This window comes from Hakea prostrata, chromosome 3, assembly GCF_041222555.1.
Source record: "Hakea prostrata isolate BN-2017 chromosome 3, UWA_Hpros_2, whole genome shotgun sequence".
Classification (NCBI taxonomy): Eukaryota; Viridiplantae; Streptophyta; class Magnoliopsida; order Proteales; family Proteaceae; genus Hakea; species Hakea prostrata.
The window spans coordinates 50,550,696-50,569,669 of record NC_142602.1 but is presented as its reverse complement, the minus strand read 5'-3'; the positions used below and the strand labels follow the sequence as shown (position 1 = coordinate 50,569,669).

At 39.2% G+C, this 18,974-nt stretch overlaps 1 protein-coding gene across 1 annotated transcript in view; it reads right to left on the bottom strand.

Moving 5' to 3' along the window:
• The window catches only part of LOC149022418 (two-component response regulator ARR9-like), a 40,968-nt gene extending 24,699 nt beyond the window's left edge, over positions 1–16,269 (bottom strand). The window contains exons 1-5 of the mRNA XM_089147620.1: positions 16,137–16,269; positions 15,767–15,855; positions 15,553–15,630; positions 15,391–15,461; positions 15,187–15,291 (exon numbers count right to left, since the gene is read on the bottom strand). Coding sequence (XP_089003746.1) covers positions 15,187–15,291; positions 15,391–15,461; positions 15,553–15,630; positions 15,767–15,855; positions 16,137–16,269 — 476 coding nt within the window. The remainder of the gene's footprint in view (positions 1–15,186; positions 15,292–15,390; positions 15,462–15,552; positions 15,631–15,766; positions 15,856–16,136) is intronic.
• Between the last annotated feature and the right edge of the window lie 2,705 nt (positions 16,270–18,974).

Sequence of the window (18,974 nt, the reverse complement as noted above, 5' to 3'; positions counted from 1 at the left end):
GCACCGTCCTTCTTTAGGAAGGTCTCATCACATAACGTTGTTTGGTAGTGGGTCCGGCATCCCTCGGGACATTCCATGGATGGGGGTTAAGTCACCACTCTCTCACATCACCATTGGTCTAAGTACTGGCGCATGTCAGGGTCAAAGCCTAGCCGAATGCAAGTCTCCTACTTAGATACATCAAGTCAGATCTAGATACGTCCATTCCTCGCCCCTGGCGATCCTTTCCGGCATCCTTCACACTAGAGTCCTCATAGTCCCTGACTATTGACTCATCAACCCTATAGGTCATCCACATATGATAAACAGGAAGCTCTCATGTCCCCTCATGGGTTGGTTATCGGTCTTGAGTGCCTGTGAGCCCAAGTCTATCCATATGCAACCCTACCAATAAATGGCCCCCACAATATGATTCCTATCCTCTCACGGATTGGTTACCAGTCTTGAACACCCATGAATCCCCATTGCATCCACGGGTCATTCGGTCCTCAATACCCTTCCGAATCGGGTTTGATATAACGGGGACATCCTAGCCAAACACTGCTAGATAGCCCTAGGTATGCCAACCAATAATCCGGGAAAGCGTCAAGGGGCACCATTGGAAATATCTCATACTATTCCCACTAATGTCCAAGGACAGAAGTGTCAAAATGACACTTCCCAATCCCAAATCATACCTATTCATACACATTCTCAGATCAGTCACATCATACATAACTGACATATCATCACATAAAAGAATATGTAAAAGCATGATCAATTCATTAAACAACATACATGAGTAAGCATGCATATATGCTCGAATAATGAAAGAGAAAATATAAGTAAGGTGCTACTGTACTTACAGCAATACATCATAAATAGAAAGTACAATATCAGTAGCGAATCTAAGAGTTTTCGAAATCAGAAACTAAACTACACGCAGTCTATGTTATTATGATGATAACTGTCCTTACCTTAATAGCGTTGATGATTATCCAAAGATCAAAGAGAGAGGTTCCAAACCTAGCAAATAAACCCCAACAATCATAGATACAACATTAGGAAAGAGGCCCAAAAGATTGGAGAGCAAACAAATCAAATCGAGCGGAAAACAGAGCTACTGACTTGCTTGGTCGATTGGTTGGTCTACTAACCTAGTCGACCAACTGAGTCAGTATGAAGCAAAAACATGGATTTTGATCCGAAACTCAATCTACGAGATTCGAAACTCTACGAAACTTGGAGGAAACCTTTAGAATAGTATTCTAACACTAAAGGAGTATAGATTAGGCATTAATAATGATTAAAATACTACCTCCCAATTTGAAATCATGATTCCCTAATTTGGTGAAAACCCTAGTTTTCGATGAAAAATATATACTATGAATCCATGGGAAAGACTAGAGATGATAGATCTCATCCTAGTAGGAAATAATCAGAAGTCATTCACAATTCCATCATTAAAATTAGATCCAATCATGTTAAGAAATTAGATCCAAAAGAAGAACTAGGGTTTCAAGAAGAATTTACTAGGGTTAGGGTTAACGTCACTATGATGATCATAAACCCTTAAGAATGGAAGGAGATTACTGGACCTGTTGGTCGATTTGCCCAATCAACCAACCAGTCGACCAAGCTGGTCAGTAAGGTCCAAACAGGGAATTGGAAGCCCAACTCAAGTCCAAACCTCATGGGCTTCTCCCAACACAACATATGACTTACCTAGTATAAAGAAATGCCTTTGAATCATGTCCAACTATACTTTAAGTCCATCAACTTGACTCACCTTCATCAAACTGCAGCTTCCTTTCCAGATCAGCGCAGTCTTCCAAGTATGGAACTCCATCATTTACTTCCATGGGTTTTGGGTCAAACACCATGTCTTCCACTGAAATGGCCCATAGTTGGCTTCTTCCTTTATTCTGGGTCTTCAGACCTACAAACAACCGGGTTTTGGAGTCAAGGTCAGGGTTAGGATAGGGCTGGATTTCACAGGTGTAGCTAACTCATGCATATAAGTCCTAACATATCAAAGCATATGTTTGGGCAAATTGTGAATGAACGTACTCACCTTATATTCAACTTCACTCCAAGTAAGAGATCAAAGAGCAAGTCCAAAATCACCAAAACAACCTAAACAAACATGTAGAGAGTATAAGGGACTCTAATGATCGGATATGAAACGAAGGCAAAACAAACAAAATTGTTATCTGAGCCCCCTTTGGTCGATTGGCCTTTGGTCTATTGGATCGACCAAAGCGATCGACCAAAAGCTACTATTTACGGACAGTAACTTCCAACTTTGGTCGGAAACTCTTTGAACGACATCAGAACACTACAAAATTAATAGGAAAATTCTAAAGTAACATATAGAGACTATCTATGATGATCTACACATCAAATAAGGTCATTGGAATAGAAATCTAATAAATAACCTGATAGGCTTAATCCGTGGATTCTTACTGAAAGACTAGAATGAATGGGGACTCATTCTAGAGATAAGAAAACAGTAGATCATGCATAGAAAACCACCTAGGAATAGATTTAACATAGATTATAATCAAATAACTACAGTAAGAATAGATCATCATCTCATGCTAGGTCAAAACATCGAAATCACACTGTATTGTCTACAAAGAGAATAGAGTGAATGGGAATTCACTCCAAGACTATGAGGATCTAAGATTACGTAATTATAGTAGTGTAAGACCTTCCCCACAATCAAAATGAATAGTAGAAACAGTAGAGAGTGTTGAAGTATATGTAAATTTGGTAGTTTTACTATTCACGTTACTGTTTAAATGCTTCACAAGAAGGCAAGTAACAGGTAAAGTATGGGTAGGTAGAAAACAGTATGGGTTACTGCGGACCAAGTAGGTAAGGTAAAAGACAGTATGGGTTACTACGGACCAAGTAGATAAGGTAGTATGGGTAACTACAGATCAAGTAGGTAGGTAAAAGGGCAATATAGGTAAAGATAGGATGTAAATTTGGTAGTTTTACTGTTCACGTGAACAGTAAAAACACTGTTCACGTGAATAGTAACGTGAATAGTAACGTGAACAGTAAAACTACCAAATTTACATATACTTCAACAGAGAGAATAGATCAATAGAGAATAGAATCGAATACTAACCTTGTAGAAGAAGATTCAATGGAGGAATTTTGCTTGGATGCTTGGAATCAACTTTTGGCTTGAGGAGGAAGCTCTAGAGTTCTTCTCATGTTCTCTAGAGGCTAAGAGGCAAAGTGGTACGAATTATATCAAAGTTTGAATATATAAGGCTCCAAAAACCTAAATTTCCCAAAATAGTCGATTATGTCCCTGGGCTTGCTTTGGTCGGTAGTCTTGGTCGATTGGATTGACCAAAGCTGTCACATCCTCCTAGCCGGTACCCTAACTGGCATACCCGGGAGTGTGATCCATAGCCCAAAACATCAAGTTTAGGAACGATCATATCCATTTCGCACAATAACATAATCAAAAGCAAGAACAAATCATAATGTTCAAGTAATTTATAATAAAAGTCAAGAAAGGATCTTAGAAGGATCACTATAGAATATCAGAGTGCGGAATAACAAGATACCAAATCAAAAGACAACTGTAGAGTATAGCGGAAATATACCCTACAAACACATGCGGAAGGTAGATCGAAATCTAAATAAAGCTCTAAGCTAATACAAGTAAAGTAAAAGATAAGTCTAGAAGAAACAAAAGAAATCTAATCCACATCTTCAGTCATCTCTTCTTGCTCTTCAGTCTTCATCTTCTTCACCTTGTGCTTCCTCATACGTACCGTCAAAGAAATCCGAACCTATAGAGAAGTCTAACAACAAATTGTACAAAAAGGAATGAGTTTCGAAAGAAACTCAGTAAGGCAAGTTAATCCATAACAACATAAACAACATGGAAGCAAACCATAACAAGATGCAATGCAATATGAAACAAGTAATGTATGTATGCATCTAAACTCTATGTATGCTGGTCTCTATGGCGGACATGCTTTAAGTCATAGCACCGTACTTCTTTGGGAAAGTCCGCTCACATCCTCAACCATATAAGATATCTTGGGTTCCCTCACCCATTTAAGGTATCTTGGGCAGCCGGTTGGTAATGGGTCCTTCATCCCTCAGGACAAACCATGGCAGGGGTTAAGTCAACACACTCTCTCACAACCATTTGGCATAAGTACTGGCGCATGTCAAGGAAAAGCCTAGCCCAATGCAAGTCATCTACTCAATTACATCAACTTAGGTCCAGATACTTCCATTCCTCGCCCCGGGCGATCCTTTCCGATATCCTTTGTAAAACCCAGCCCTAACCTTGACCCGGAAACCTTGTTATTTGTAGGTCCAGTGACCCGAAGTAAAGTAAGAAGTCAGTTTTGGGCCATCCCAGTGGAGGACTTGGTGTCTGGCTTTGAATCCATGAGAGTTGATGATGAGGTTCTATTTATGGAAATTGAATCTTGATGAAGATCGGATTAGTTGATGGACTTGGAGTCCGCTCTATCATGGTTTGAAGGCATTTCTACTTATTTGGTAAGTCACTTGATATGTGTGCAAAACCCCTTTAGGATTGGATTTGATCTAGGTCTTCAATTCCATGTTTAGGAGTTGCTGAACTGATTGGTCGACTGGACCAGTCGACCAATCCACTCGACCAATGGGTGCTGTCTTTGGCAATTAGGTCTTGCTTGCTCTATTTAAGTCCAATCTCGAGTCTACTTCGTATTTTCTGCCTCCAAACTCTTTGGAACGAACCAAAGACCTCTGCAAGTCATCTCCCTTGCATCCTTGGTGTTTTTCTTGACGGATCTTCGTCAAAACTCTTCCTTTTGCATCAAAGGTATGTCTACACTCTCTTCTTCTTCTCCATCTCTATTTTTCTTTCCTTTTTGAGTTGAGACAGTAGAGGAGATGCTGCATTCTCTGTTGCAAACATCTCTGGACTTGTCTCTCATGATCTTCCTAAGGATTAATGGCTAATGCAATGATCTTAACCATGATCATTGCAAGCTTTTGAAGGAATCATGATCAAACCATGATCTAGTCTTTGTTTATCTTTTGATTTGAATTCTGATCTCCTTAGATCTACTATATTGATCATGTTAGTAGTCAATTGCTGTGTTTTCTTTTCATGATCCATGATCTATCAATCTCTAGTTGTTTCTCTTCTACCATACCATGTTTTCTTCATGAATCATGATAGTTACATATATGGTAGGTTTTGTTTCCTTATTTAGATTAATGCTCTTAGGTCTATTTTCTAGAAGATCTAAGTATGCTTTTCATGATACCTTTACCTGAATCAATGATTCATTCTCCTATTGTTCTTGTCTTTGATTTCTATCTTGAATTCTTCAAGAACCATGATTGATCTAATTATGGTAACTTTTTGTTTCCTAATTTGTATCTTGATGACTTGATTTGATTAGTGTTTTGAGATCCCCTATATGTTAGGATACTACTAATGTAGTTTACCCCTTGATTAGTACCCTTTTGAACCACCAAATTCGGATTTTATATCTTAAAACTCTGATTTTATAGGCTACTGTCTGCATTGGATCGACTGATTGGTCAACTGGACCAGTCGACCAATGAGTACAGCAACTCCAGAATTGGTCTGTTTTGGATGTTTTGGTATCTTTTCTGTTAGGGATCTTTCCTAATATGTTGTATAGACTTGTTTAGGACCTTCTTCTAAAGTTTGTCAAGATCTTACTTGATTTCTTAGGATTCCTTTGCAAGTTATAAAAGGTAAGGATGGTTACTTCTTTAACAACATAAATTCCATATCTTAGTTTCTGTATTAGAATCTTGTTAAGTTATTTCTTTAATTAGATTCTTATAATGTTATACTACTGTGGTACTGTCTTGATATCAGTAGCATTACTTATTTATATTAAATTGACTCATGTATGATTTACTTACCAGTTATATACAAGTTGATTGTAATTATTGATTTCTTTCCATATATGAAGTTACCATATATGTGATGTTATGAATTGATGCTTGTGTATGCTTAAGTATGGTTTGGAAAGGAGAGGTGTCCTTTTGACACTTCTATCCTTGGACTACTACGGGAATATTATGGGATGTTTCCGAAGATGCCCTCTGGACACCTTCCTAAATTGTTGGATGACATATGTAGGACTGTCTAGTAGTGTTTGGCTAGGATGTCCCGTTATGTCAGACCCTAATCGGAGGGGTATTGAGACCGAACGACCCGTGGTAGCAATGGGGATTCATGGGCGCTCAAGACCGGTAACCAACCCGTGAGAGGACAGGCATCACATTGTGGGGGCCATTTATTGGTAGGGTTGCATATGGATAGACTTGGGCTCACGGGCGCTCAAGACCGGTAACCAACCCGTGAGAGGACGTGAGAGCTTCCCGTTTACCATATGTGGATGACCAATAGGGTTGATGAGTCCGTAGTCAGGGACTATGAGGACTCTAGTGTGAAGGATACCGGAAAGGATCGTCAGGGACGAGGAATGGACGTATCTGGATCTGACTTGATGTAACTAAGTAGAAGACTTGCATTTGGCTAGGCTTTAACCCTGACATGCGCCGGTACTTAGACCAATGGTGATGTGAGAGAGTGGTGACCTATACCCCCAGCCATGGAATGTCCCGAGGGATGCCGGACCCATTACCAACTGATGATGAGTGATTGAGACCTTCCCAAAGAAGTACGGTGCTATGACTTAAAGCATGTCTGCCAATAGAGACCAGCATATGTAGAGTTAGATTCATACATTCATTGTTTGTTTCATACCATATTGCATTTATGTTTGTTCTGAAATCCTGCCATTTATGTTATTATGGATTTAACTGCCTTACTAAGTTTCTTTGAAACTCATTCCTTTATTGTACAATGTTTGTTAGACTATTCTACAGGTTCTGAATATCATGACGGCCCGTATGAAGAAGCGCAAGGAGAAGAGGCATATCTCCAGGAAGGTGATTGCGGTTACAACAATTACACTGAAGATTCCGCGGGTGGTTATGCTCCGTACGATGCTTAGTCCGACCATAGAGTGGAAGCGCCCTTGTGCTGTTTATGAGATTTATACTTATAGGGATGTTGTCTATAAGATTGAGAACAATTTAGTTACCTATTGTACCTGCTATTGGGATTAGATTCTATCTTGCTTATTCTCTTTTAGAACTACTTTTCCGCTGGTTGTAGAGTGGGATTTCGCCTCACTTTACTTATCTGATTTAGACACTCTGATTATATCCAGTACTCTGAGTTATATATGATTCATCTTTTCTTATTTGGATCTATGGTTTATCTTCCGCACTTTTATTATTTATTGTTCATGATTATGTTATTGTTTATGTGGGAGGTTGATTACTCGATACCTGATCTTCGGGCTGTGGATCACACTCTCGGGTATGCCAGATAGGGTACCGGCTGGGAGGATGTGACATCCTTTCCACTAGAGTCACGGATATTACTCACCGGACTCATCAACCCTATTGGTTATCCACATATGGTAAACTGGAAGCTCTCATGTCCCCTCACGGATCATTTCACTGGTCTTGAGCGCCCATGAGCCCAAGTCTAGCCATATGCAACCCTCCAATAAATGGCCCCCACAATGTGATTCCCGTCCTCTCACGGATCATTTCACCGGTCTTGAGCGCCCGTGAATCCCCAATTCTACCACGGGTCGTTCGGTCTCAATACCCTTCCGAATCGGGTCTGATATAACAGGGGTGTATCCTAGCCAAACCCTGCTAGACATCCCTAGGTATGACAACCATTGATTCGGGAAAGCGTCGATGGGCATCTTCGAAGAACATCCCATACTATTCCCTCCGATGTCCAAGGACAGAAGCATCAAAAGGATACTCCCCAATCCCAAACCAAACTTAAACAAACACATTCAGATCAGTCATGACATACACAGTCAACACTTCATCATATAAAAGAGAATATAAGATCATGATCAATTCATAAACAATATAGTAATAAGCAATCTCACATAAGTCTAAGTAATAAAAGAAACATGATAAAGAGCTAATGTTCTCACAGTAGTAAATCAGAATATAAAGTGTACAAACAGTAAACAACTCATAGTTTCGTAAAGTAGAAACCAGAGAGTATGCAATCTATGTAGTTAAGGAGATAACTGTCCTTACCTTCTAACTTGAATGGAATCTTAAAGAATCAAGTATGATCTTGACAAAACCTGAGAAGATAGTCCTAAACAAGTGCACACAACATGTTAGGAAAGATGCATAAAGGAAAAGATCATAAATCAATCGAAATAGACCAAGATTGAGGTTGTTGTACTCATTGGTCGATTGATTGGTCTGCTGGACCAGTCGACCAATGCAGACAGTGGCCTGCAAGAATCCGAATTTTGAGAATCCAGAACCGAATTCGATGGTTCAAAAGGATACAAATCAGAGGGGAATTCTCATGGTAGTATTCTAGGGTATAGAGAATATCAAATCATAAATCAAAACAAGTTCTCAAGTTACAACCTAGAAATCATGAGGTTAACCTAATTTGGTTGAACATAGGTTAGGAGGGAAAAATAGAAAAATTAAAGATAATGAACTAGGATAAGAAAGAATTCAGATCTACTAAAGAAAACATAATAATTGGGTTAACATGATCAACAAGGGGGTTCCTGGGTTTAATCCAAGAAAAATTAGGGTTTCACCCTTTTGGCTCCCTGGACAAATAATTGTGAGATCAGAATGAACAAAGACAAATCAAAACAGGAAAATATAGATGATTAAGTTTTAGGTTAACACAAGGTCACCCAAAAAGGATTTCCCTTTCACAAGGTAGGTTACCAAAAGTTCTCCAGACAATCACACAAGTTATGGTTTCAAAGAATTAGGGTTAGGTTTTCAAGAATTCAACAGGGAGGGTTTAAGATCATGATGATGATCATGAGTCTTAAAGAATATGGTGAGATCAGAGAATTGATGATTACAAGAATGCTTCATCATCTTTCTGATCTCAATGAAGAACAGAATAAAAGAAAAAAAATCAGAGATAGAAGACAGAGTGAGTGAAACATACCTTTGCCGTAGGAAGATGAAGAATTCTTCAAGTCTTTGCGAGAAATCACCAAAGAATGCAAGGGAATGGGTTAGATTAGGGTTCTAACTCGTTCCAGAGGCATAGGAGGCAGAGGAGGCAGAGTATTCCCGAGATTAGACTTAAATAGAAGAGACAGGACCAAATTGGTAAATTCAGACACCATTGGTCGATTGATTGGTCTGTTGGTCCAATCGACCAATGAATCGACCAATCAGGACAGCAAGGTTCAAACAGGGATTCGGAGGGCTATACAAGGTCAAATTGAGTGAGGTTTTCTTCTACGAGTAAATCAAGAAGTATAGTTTCCAGAGATACTTTCAGATTAAGAATGGGAGTTCATTAGGTCCACCAACTAAGCTCATCTTCTTTGATGCGCAAGCAGGATTTGACAGACATAGTTCAGCAACTTCGGACAGGGATTTGGAAGGTTATATGGGATCAAATTGAGTGGGGTTTTCTCCTGGAAGTCCATTAAGAAGTCTAGTTTCGGAAAATATAATCGGATTGAGCACAGGAGTTCATTAGGTATTTCAACTAATTCACCCATCTTCGGTGCGCAAATTCAGAACAAAACTGATGGCTCTCATGGCAAGGCTAGGGGTAATCAAGATTCACCCTAGGGAAAGAGAAACAAAGAATGCACAATCTAAAAAGGTGTTGGGAAGTTTCCAACAGATAAAAGAACATTAGGGTCTCAGATATGGTTACCTCTCATAAGAGTTGGTTACCTCCCATGAGAGTTACCCATAATTAACTCTCACAAAAACAACTCAAGATAGATAAAGGAACATCTCATTAGTATTTCAAAATCAAGAATGGAATTAGGAAGGGTCTACCAATGAGAGAAAAGAATGTAAATAAATTCAAAGGAAAGAAATCCTAATATCCCATGGGAAGACTAGGGAGAATAAAGATTCACCCTAGGGAATAAAGATAAAGAATTCATAATAAAGAAAGTCTTGGGAAGGATCCAATGAATTAATAAAAATAGAAGGGTTTCCAATTGGTTACCCTCTCATGAGAGTTACCCAAGAATTTCCCCTCAAAATCTTACCCTTTTGGTTTCCAATGGTCCAAGGAAAAACAAGGATCAACTCCTCAATCATGAGGACACAAGGGAAGGTCATGGTAATTGTATGAGACCTTCCCCACAATCATAAAGATAGGTAGAAAATTCAGGGAAAGTATCATCAAGATTTTGGTGGAGTCAAATTCAAGAATCATCGCCATATGGCTTCAAGAACATAGAGTGAATTGGGGGATTCACTCTAGGGCTAAAAGAATTAGAGAAGAGGTCATTACAGCAGTGTAATACCCTTCTCATAATCAGAATATCAGAAGTAGAGAAGAAAGAATGAATTAAAGAAGAAGCGAATTGAATATTAACCTTTTAGAAGAGAAACTGATGAAGAAATCTGAACAGATGCTTGAGGGTCTTCCTTGGCTTCGAAGGAGAGAATCTAGGGCTCTTCCCACGTTCTCCAAAGCTTTAGAACAAATTGTGATTGGCAAAACATGGAGTTCCCCCTCTTTAAATAGCACACAGTGTCCAAGAATTACTAGGATTTCACCAAACTGACCAAACTGACCCTGTTGATTGATTGGTTGCCAAAGAGGAAGTTCTAAGGTCCTTTCCACATTCTCTAGAGAGTTAGAAACCTAGTGGGAATGTTTACCACGAAATTAAAAGAAATAAAGCTTTTAAAAACCTTAAAAACAGAAAATTACCAAAATGCCACTGCCTGACAGCTTGTTCAAAAATAGGGATTTAATGGGCCTAACTTCAATATTTTTGGATGGGCTTCTTTCAACACATCATACTACTTACCTAGTATGGAGGGATGTCTTCAAACCAGGTCCAACTAAGCTTTAGGTCCATCAACCAAGTTCTTCTTCACTAGTGAGTAGTTCAATACCAAATCAATTAAGGTTTCCATAAGGAAACACCATCATCAATATCCATGGGATTTGGGTCAAACACCATATCTTCTACTGAGATGGCCCACAAAGACATCATCCCTCATTTTGGGACATTGGATCAACCCTAAGAGAAAGGTCTGACATGGCTTCCTATGATTTTCAAAGATAGTAAAACTGAAATCACAGTCCAACTTCAAAGTCAACATTTAAACAAACCCTTCTTTACCCAAAACAGATAGGGTGCCCTGGCTAGGTTTGGGCTGGATTTCACATTCTCCGCCCCCCTTAAAATAATTTCGTCCTCAAAATTGGGAGAGTGCTTGGTTTTAAAAAGGCAGGGGTACTTTCCTATTATCTTGGCTTCCTTTACCCAAAGTCCACGAAAAACAAATAACAATAAGTCTTATGTAAGTAAACAAGGAATATATCTGACATGCTTTGAAATCAAATCGAAAGTATGATCATGGCTTCATGAAGATTTCACAAGGATCATGGCGAAGATTAATATGAAGATCATAAAACTTAAGAATGAAAGTAGATTGTAGAAGAGATGGTTGCAAGGATCAATATATTGCAAGGATGCAACATCTACTTCATAATCTCAATCTCAAAGAATAAATCATAGCAAGAGTAGATCAATACAACACAAGAGAGATTACAATTCTTTGATTGAAGAATAGGAGATGAAAAGCTTGAAGTCTTGAAACAATTAGAAGGAATAACAAATCATGAAGATCACACTTGATTTCTCTTCGAAATCATCATGTGGAGAATTCACAAGGTTATAGAGTGTATGGAGATCCACTCTAGAACAGCAGGGATAGAAGGATCAGTCATGGGAATGATTTAAGATCATCCTCATATCAAAGGGAATGTAAGGCACACGAAGAAATCGTGGAGAGAATAGTTCAGTTTTGGGGTAAACTTCTACCAAACAAAACTAGGCAATTCGTACAACGCAGAGAATAAATCGAACAATGCATATGGTATATATGTATTTAGTACAACAGCATGGTTAGAAATAGGTGGGATCTCACATTAGCAATTGACTAAGGCAATGCCTTAGGTCAAACTACTGAATTTTGGTTCCCAGAAGCCAAAACCACCACTTGGGTCCTCAACCAACATAATGAAGGGTCTTACTTGACTTCATATGACCTTCCGAAGGTGTCAATAGTGTACTCAAAGTCCACTTCCCAAGTCCATCATCATTCAGGCTACATCTTCTCTCAAAACTGAACAAGGTTTCCATAATGGGATCTTTACTATCAATCTTCATTGGTTCTAGGTCAGAGCCAATGGGTTCAACAGAGAGGGTCCACAACTGTCTTCTACCTTGACTTTGGGTCTTTAGACCTACAACATAGATTTTCGAATTAGAATTTGTGAGCAATTTCACAGAAAATCAATGGAATCGGACTCCGGATGGGGGTCTAAACATGGACTGGTTGAGTAGCCGGTTGGGTGACTCAACCGCCCGCCCGTCCCCTATGATAAAAATTAGGGTTTAGAAGAAGGACCTAGCATCCTTTATATAGGCAAACTTGTTAGATCGCCCATCAAGATCTAATGGCCCACACTAGCCAGTCCATAAAACAATTTTAGTAACTATATATTACCCATATCAGACCAATAGGGAAACCAAATCAAAGTGTAACACAATCAATGAAACCCATCTTATGTAGAATATTTTATTAATATTCTGACATTGCATGCAGCATTCAAGTGAGAAAAAACCAATTAAAGATAAGATAAGCTTGTGGTTCTCGATGGGTATTCCACTTTGTTCCCCCCATCAAATTTTGTAGAAGTAAATCTCACGTTCAGAAGGATATCAATCCTTCTCAATTAAGTTTACCATTTGAGGCATGATGAAAGTGAAGCAAAATGGAGTTGATCTAAGCTTCCATCAATAAAATCAACTGGAGTTATCAATACTCTAGAGCTAAGAGTAATCACTACTCAAAGATTCCATCAAACAACAAGTACCTATTGGTTGATGCAGCTCAAGTGCTCCTCATGCACCCCATGTGACGCCAAAATGACAAAGAAATAAGGCCAAATAGAAGAATGGATAGAAAAATGGAAAACTTTGTCTCTCAAAAGTTTCTTCAGAAACAACAATATTCAGTTGTCCTCCAAAAGACATACAAAACATGATTTTATAGTGCCAAGAAACCCTAAAAAAGAAAAAAAATACAAAATTATGAAAATGCCACTGGAAACAGTAAAATGCCCAAAACGTCCGAAATGTGAAAAAACAATGACCATCATTGCAAATTGGTGTTTCCTTCTCACAAGCTAGTTTTGGATCAACATAACGAATTTCATCCCATTTCAAGACCGGGACCCTGAAATACCCCATTTGCCACCCCATATGTATCACCATGGCATTGTGAATCAGCCAACTTCTACATACCAACTGATGGCAAGAGCTACTATTCCAACAGGCATGAGCCGAGCACCAATTGATATATCGGTCAAATAGTATCAACCGCCGGCCGGTCATGAGCAACAACTACTTTTTCTCAAGCGTAATATTACTGTCAAACCTAATCCACAACTTCTTGGGTTGTCCAAGATGAGCCAAGCCCAACCTATTGCCCAACCAAGTGCAAATGGATATAGTTAGGGATCAGGAAAGCCAAACCCTAATGATTTTTTGTTGAGGTCTCCTTACTGCACCATCTCTTGTTTAGGTTTAGGGTTAGCTGGTCAGAAGTAACACTGAAGATAACAACTTATTCCATTTAAACACATTCCTCAATTTGATCACATTCAAGCCACACAATTATATGAGTACTCAAAGCAATTATAACTAGATATCCTTATATATGCAAGTTCTTTCTTCTATTGACTGATACACCTCTTTTCATGGTTAAATGGTTCGGAAGAAAAGGGGATCTTGGATTTGGAATAGCATTACAAGCATTCTACCACAGCTGAGGAAGATGGTGGAAAGGAGGATAGGAAACGAACAAAACACATCGTTCTGGTTCGACCCATGGGAACAACAACACCAAGCACAACTGATAGCAACAAATCAGGACTTCAGCAGATGGCCAGACATATTCGGTGCATGGTGGACGAACATCAAAATCAACACAGGGAGCCTTACTCAAACTCTCTCTCTCTCTTTCAACTATAATCCATTCCATTCACCTTGAGGAACATGAAGACTCGTGGTCTTCTCGTTTCTCCTGGGTTTTTGTTGGCGTTTGAATATTAAACAGGTTCTCAAACCATGATTATTTCTTGGCCGTGGTGGACCCAATGTGGATCTACCTTCACCCTTTGTTTTCTTTTGGCGTGTATTATGAGGGATCCGATCGGGCTACTTGCCCTGGTCGGCATATGCGGTGTGTATATGCGGAAATCCGACGATTGGCACATTTTATTTCATGTGATTGGGGCGATCCTGCTCTGGCCGCTTGGTTGCGTCGACGCGCGACTCATCGTTGATCATTCTGTCATGATATGTCCACACATTGAGCACAGGATAGGCGATGGGTATTGTCGGTGTTCATTTACTTGTTACTTTATTTGGAGAAGAAATGAGAAGCTGTTTAACAACAACACCGAATCCGGTGTGGTATTATACAATCCTGGATTAAGGATTTGGCTTCAAAAGAATAGGGCACCGAGTGACCTTGATTATGACTTCATGTTGTCAACTGATGAATGGAAGAATTGGTGTGTTATTTGCCCCAAACTAATAAATATTTTGATATGTGCGGGGCTATCTCACCAACACTAGGGTCGGGTGGAGCTTTGGGATATGCAGAGACGGACATCTACGGCCGTCAATTTTGGAAAGGAGACTAAGGGATTTTGGCACCACACTTTATGCAATACAGGGGAATGATAAGAGCTGCGAGGGGGGACAAGTTGATGAATATGGACTAATCACCACCTAATCACAGCTCTTGCCATGGCCATCTATAGCGAGTGGCCCCTTGCAATTAACAACACTATGGATGGCCCCTTGACAAATTAACAACACTAATGGAGCTGGCTAACGCTACCAAACATATGAATATGCTGCATTCTCCAAACCCGTGCTCCAATTATTTTTGAAATATGCATGTATGCGCCGTCGGGCTCGCAATCTAGTCTAAGTATAGACCCTATATGTAAGTGCTTCCAGCACTAATTTCTTTTCTAATGAAACCTTTTATTTCACCAAAAAAAAATAACTAATCTTTCACCTAGCTATTCCTACTTGGGGTTTCATCATATGACTTGTCAGTTTCTTTACATCTGATTGTTGAAGTGGTTTCAGTATAAACTCCTGTGCGCCTTCCTCTAAGCACCTATCCAGAAGAAAGTTACAAAACTCACACATTAATAGAACGAAAAAATAAATTAATTAGAATGTGAAACAGAAGTACATGAATGGTAATGAGAACTACTTGTTAATTCGAGTTGGGATGTTGTCAGAAGATACAATCACTACTGGAACCTCCTTCATGGTTGATGATTCCTGCTCGCAGATATTAATTAGTGTATCCAACAAAGTGAGCTTCACTTCTGTTAAGAGAGAAACGAAGTGATAAACAGTAAGGATTACTAACCTTAATTTTTTTTAGCAGATCGTAGCCAGTCATTCCTGGCATACTGTAGTCTGTGACAACCAGGTTTACCTTCACTCCCTGCATGAAGAATTAATATAGATTTAGCAAGAGAAAAAGCATCAGATATGTTAAAATGCATGATTTAATGCATTCCATCAGATTTGGAGCTTCGAGGAATCTGAGTTCCTAAAGGAAGAGAAAGAAATTAACTTACAGTGTTTATTATTGGAGAGGCATGACTCTGATCACTGCTACCCAAACCCAGAAACTCCAGTGCCGTTTGCCCATTTTCTGCCATAGTCACTGTAAGAAACATTCACACAAAACCCAAATTAACGTGGTAGCCTACATCCATGACAAAGAAACCTCAATCAACTTATGTTTAGGGCGAGGTTTTATTATCTTTAAATAAAAAAGAGTGAAGGTTCCACAAGAAATTAAATTCAAATGTGACTCCCCTCTCTATAAGGAGACTAACAGAGGTCCTTTCTGACAGAGAGATATAAGACAGACAAAAATAGGATCCCTTCTCATCTATCATCTGTACATAATACACAGAAGAATATAAATCATGAAAGTGGCACCTTTACAAGCAGACTTCTTGAGCAACATCTCCAGAAGCCTCCTGTCAATGATACTATCATCTACAGCAAGAACATGAAGCTCTTCACCAACATTTTCATCAATTTTAAACCGTGATGAAGTCGAACTTGTCATCATTCGAAGTCAAAACCAGAAATAGAAAATCAAATGGAAGAAAACAAAAAATTAGAAAAAGAGACACAGATCAAGGAGAGAGAGAGAGAGAAAGGGAAACGAATGAGTTGATGTGGATGTAATAAGAATATTATTATAGAGACGACTGTAAGTTAAAAAAGGTGAGAAATCAGGGAGGAATCAATGGGTTCACAGATATTCCGTGATGGTTTAAAAGCTATTTTGGATGAAAATTCAAAAATTCCAAAGTTAATTCTAACCAAATCTAAATCTTCTGGGTTCCAGAAGAGAAGAATATCTTGTTCTGGGTTTTTACTTCTTCATCTTCTTCTCCAGTGTATCCGTATCTCATCACTTACGTCTCTCATATCTTCTTCTCCAGTATATCCGACAATCAGAATATCTTTTCTTCCAGCCCATTCGATTGAACTCTCTGAAAAGATTTTAATGTTCTTTCTTTTTCGTTTTTATTTTAAATAAAATTCTATTTTAACCATGTGGGCCCACCAAAAGTATTTAATTTTACGAAAAAAATAAGTATTTGTGACTCGTGATCTACAATTTATATTCAAAAACAAAAAATAAGACAAAATAAGAATAAAAATAAAAATCTACTAGCTATAAATGGTTCACTCGTGAGTTGCCCTTCATTTCGAATTGGGCATTGAGGAAGTCGTTCAAACGAAGCTTCCACTTTTTTTTTTTTTTTTGGTATAACTATATAAGTTGGAGAATGTATTAAAGGGTAAATTACATATAAACTCCCAGCCTAGATTTGCGATTAATTATATTTGCTACCTTTAATTAATATCATCCCTTGAACTTTATTACCTAATAGTAAAAAAAATATTTGTAATTGATTTCTTTTTAGGGTAATTAGCTGTAATTGATTGTAGATCTAGGGGTCTATATGTAATTTTCATATTGATGCGTCCAAAATCTGCTCAACCCTTGGATCTCCGGGTGATGTCCAACAGCGTGTGGCCCGACCGCTGGGTCGAGTCCACCTCGAAGGCTAAGTCGGTTATGAACTTAATCAACGGCGCTAGGTGAGAAACGGAAGTGATCTGATGGCGGTATTTGGTTTCGTTTCACTCGGTCTGGTAGTTTTTTTCGATCCCCCACCTTGTTGGTGTGAGGTTTTGGTGTTTATCTGCCTCCCGGCTTGTACGGTTGTCCGATCTTCGGTGATCCCTCCCTCTCTATCATGCATAGTGGGGTAAATCATAGATTCAATATAGATGGATCTGCGATAATGATATTCGAGTGTTGATGTAAAGTGGAAATCCACTTTCCCCGGTAGCTCGATCTAGATAGCTAATCCCGGGGTACATTGGGTAACTTTATTCTCACTTTGTGCGCATCCTTGTGGTGTGATCTCATTGACGCGCTTCCACTCAATGGTCGGACTAGCATCGTCGGAGCTACACCGTGGGATCTTGAGTATTGTGGTACCGAATCACCTTCCGGAGTATGTCTCTTCGTTGGTTTTGGGACCGTCATAGTTTCGTACTGAGGATGTCTAACAACATTGTACAATGGAATGAGTTTAAGCTCGGCGTTATCATATACATAATGGAATTCCGACACATTGCAATATGATATGAGACAACATGAATGAATGATTCTAACTCTATGTATCTGGTCTCTTTGGGGAATGCTTTAAGTCATAGCACCATACTTCTTTAGGAAGTCCACTCACATCCTCAACCATTTAAGATATCTTGGATTCCTCCAACCATTTAAGATATCTCGCGACCGATTGGTTGGGTCCTTATCCCTCGGACAAACCTTGGGGGGGTTGTCACACACTCTCTCACACCATTTGGTATAAGTCTGCGCATGTCGTGGTTCCTAGCCAAATGCAGTCTTCTACTTGGTTATCGTCGATCCGGATACTTCATTCCTCGTCCCCGCGATCCTTTCGGTATCCTTCACACTAGAGTCCTCATGTCCCGACTACGGACTCCCAACCCTATCGATCATCCACATTGGTCGGAAGCTCTCACGTCCTTTCACGGGTTGGTTACCGGTCTTGCGGTGGCCCAGTCTACCATTGCAACCCTACATTGGCCCCATGTGATTCTGTCCTCTCACGGGTTGGTTACCGGTCTTGAGCGCCCATGATCCCCATTGCTACACGGGTCGTTCGGTCTCAATACCCCTCCGATTGGGTCGCATACGACATCCTGCCAAACACTACTAGACAATCCTATTTGTCATCCAACAGTTTAGGAAGGTGTCCAGAGGGCATCTCCGGAACATCCCATAATATTCCCGTAGTAGTCCAAGGCGTGTCAGGACACCTCTCCTTTCCAAACCATACGTAAGCATACACATGCATCAATTCATATCATCACATATATGGTAACTCCATATATGGAAGATCAATATTTACAATCATTTGTATAACATTGGTGTAAATCATACATGATCAATTCAATATGAATAAGTAATGCTACCGTAATCAAAGTTATGCAACGGTAGTATATCATTGTAAGAATCTAATTTAAGAACATATTAATGATATTCAAATATAGAAACTAGATTCATGCTATCTATGTAATTAAGGAAATAACCATCCTTACCTTTTATAACTCGCAAAAATCCTAAGAAATCAAGTAGATCTTGGCAAACTTGAGAGAGGTCCTAACAAGTATATACAACATATTAGGAAAATCCCTACGATATGCAAACATCCGAAG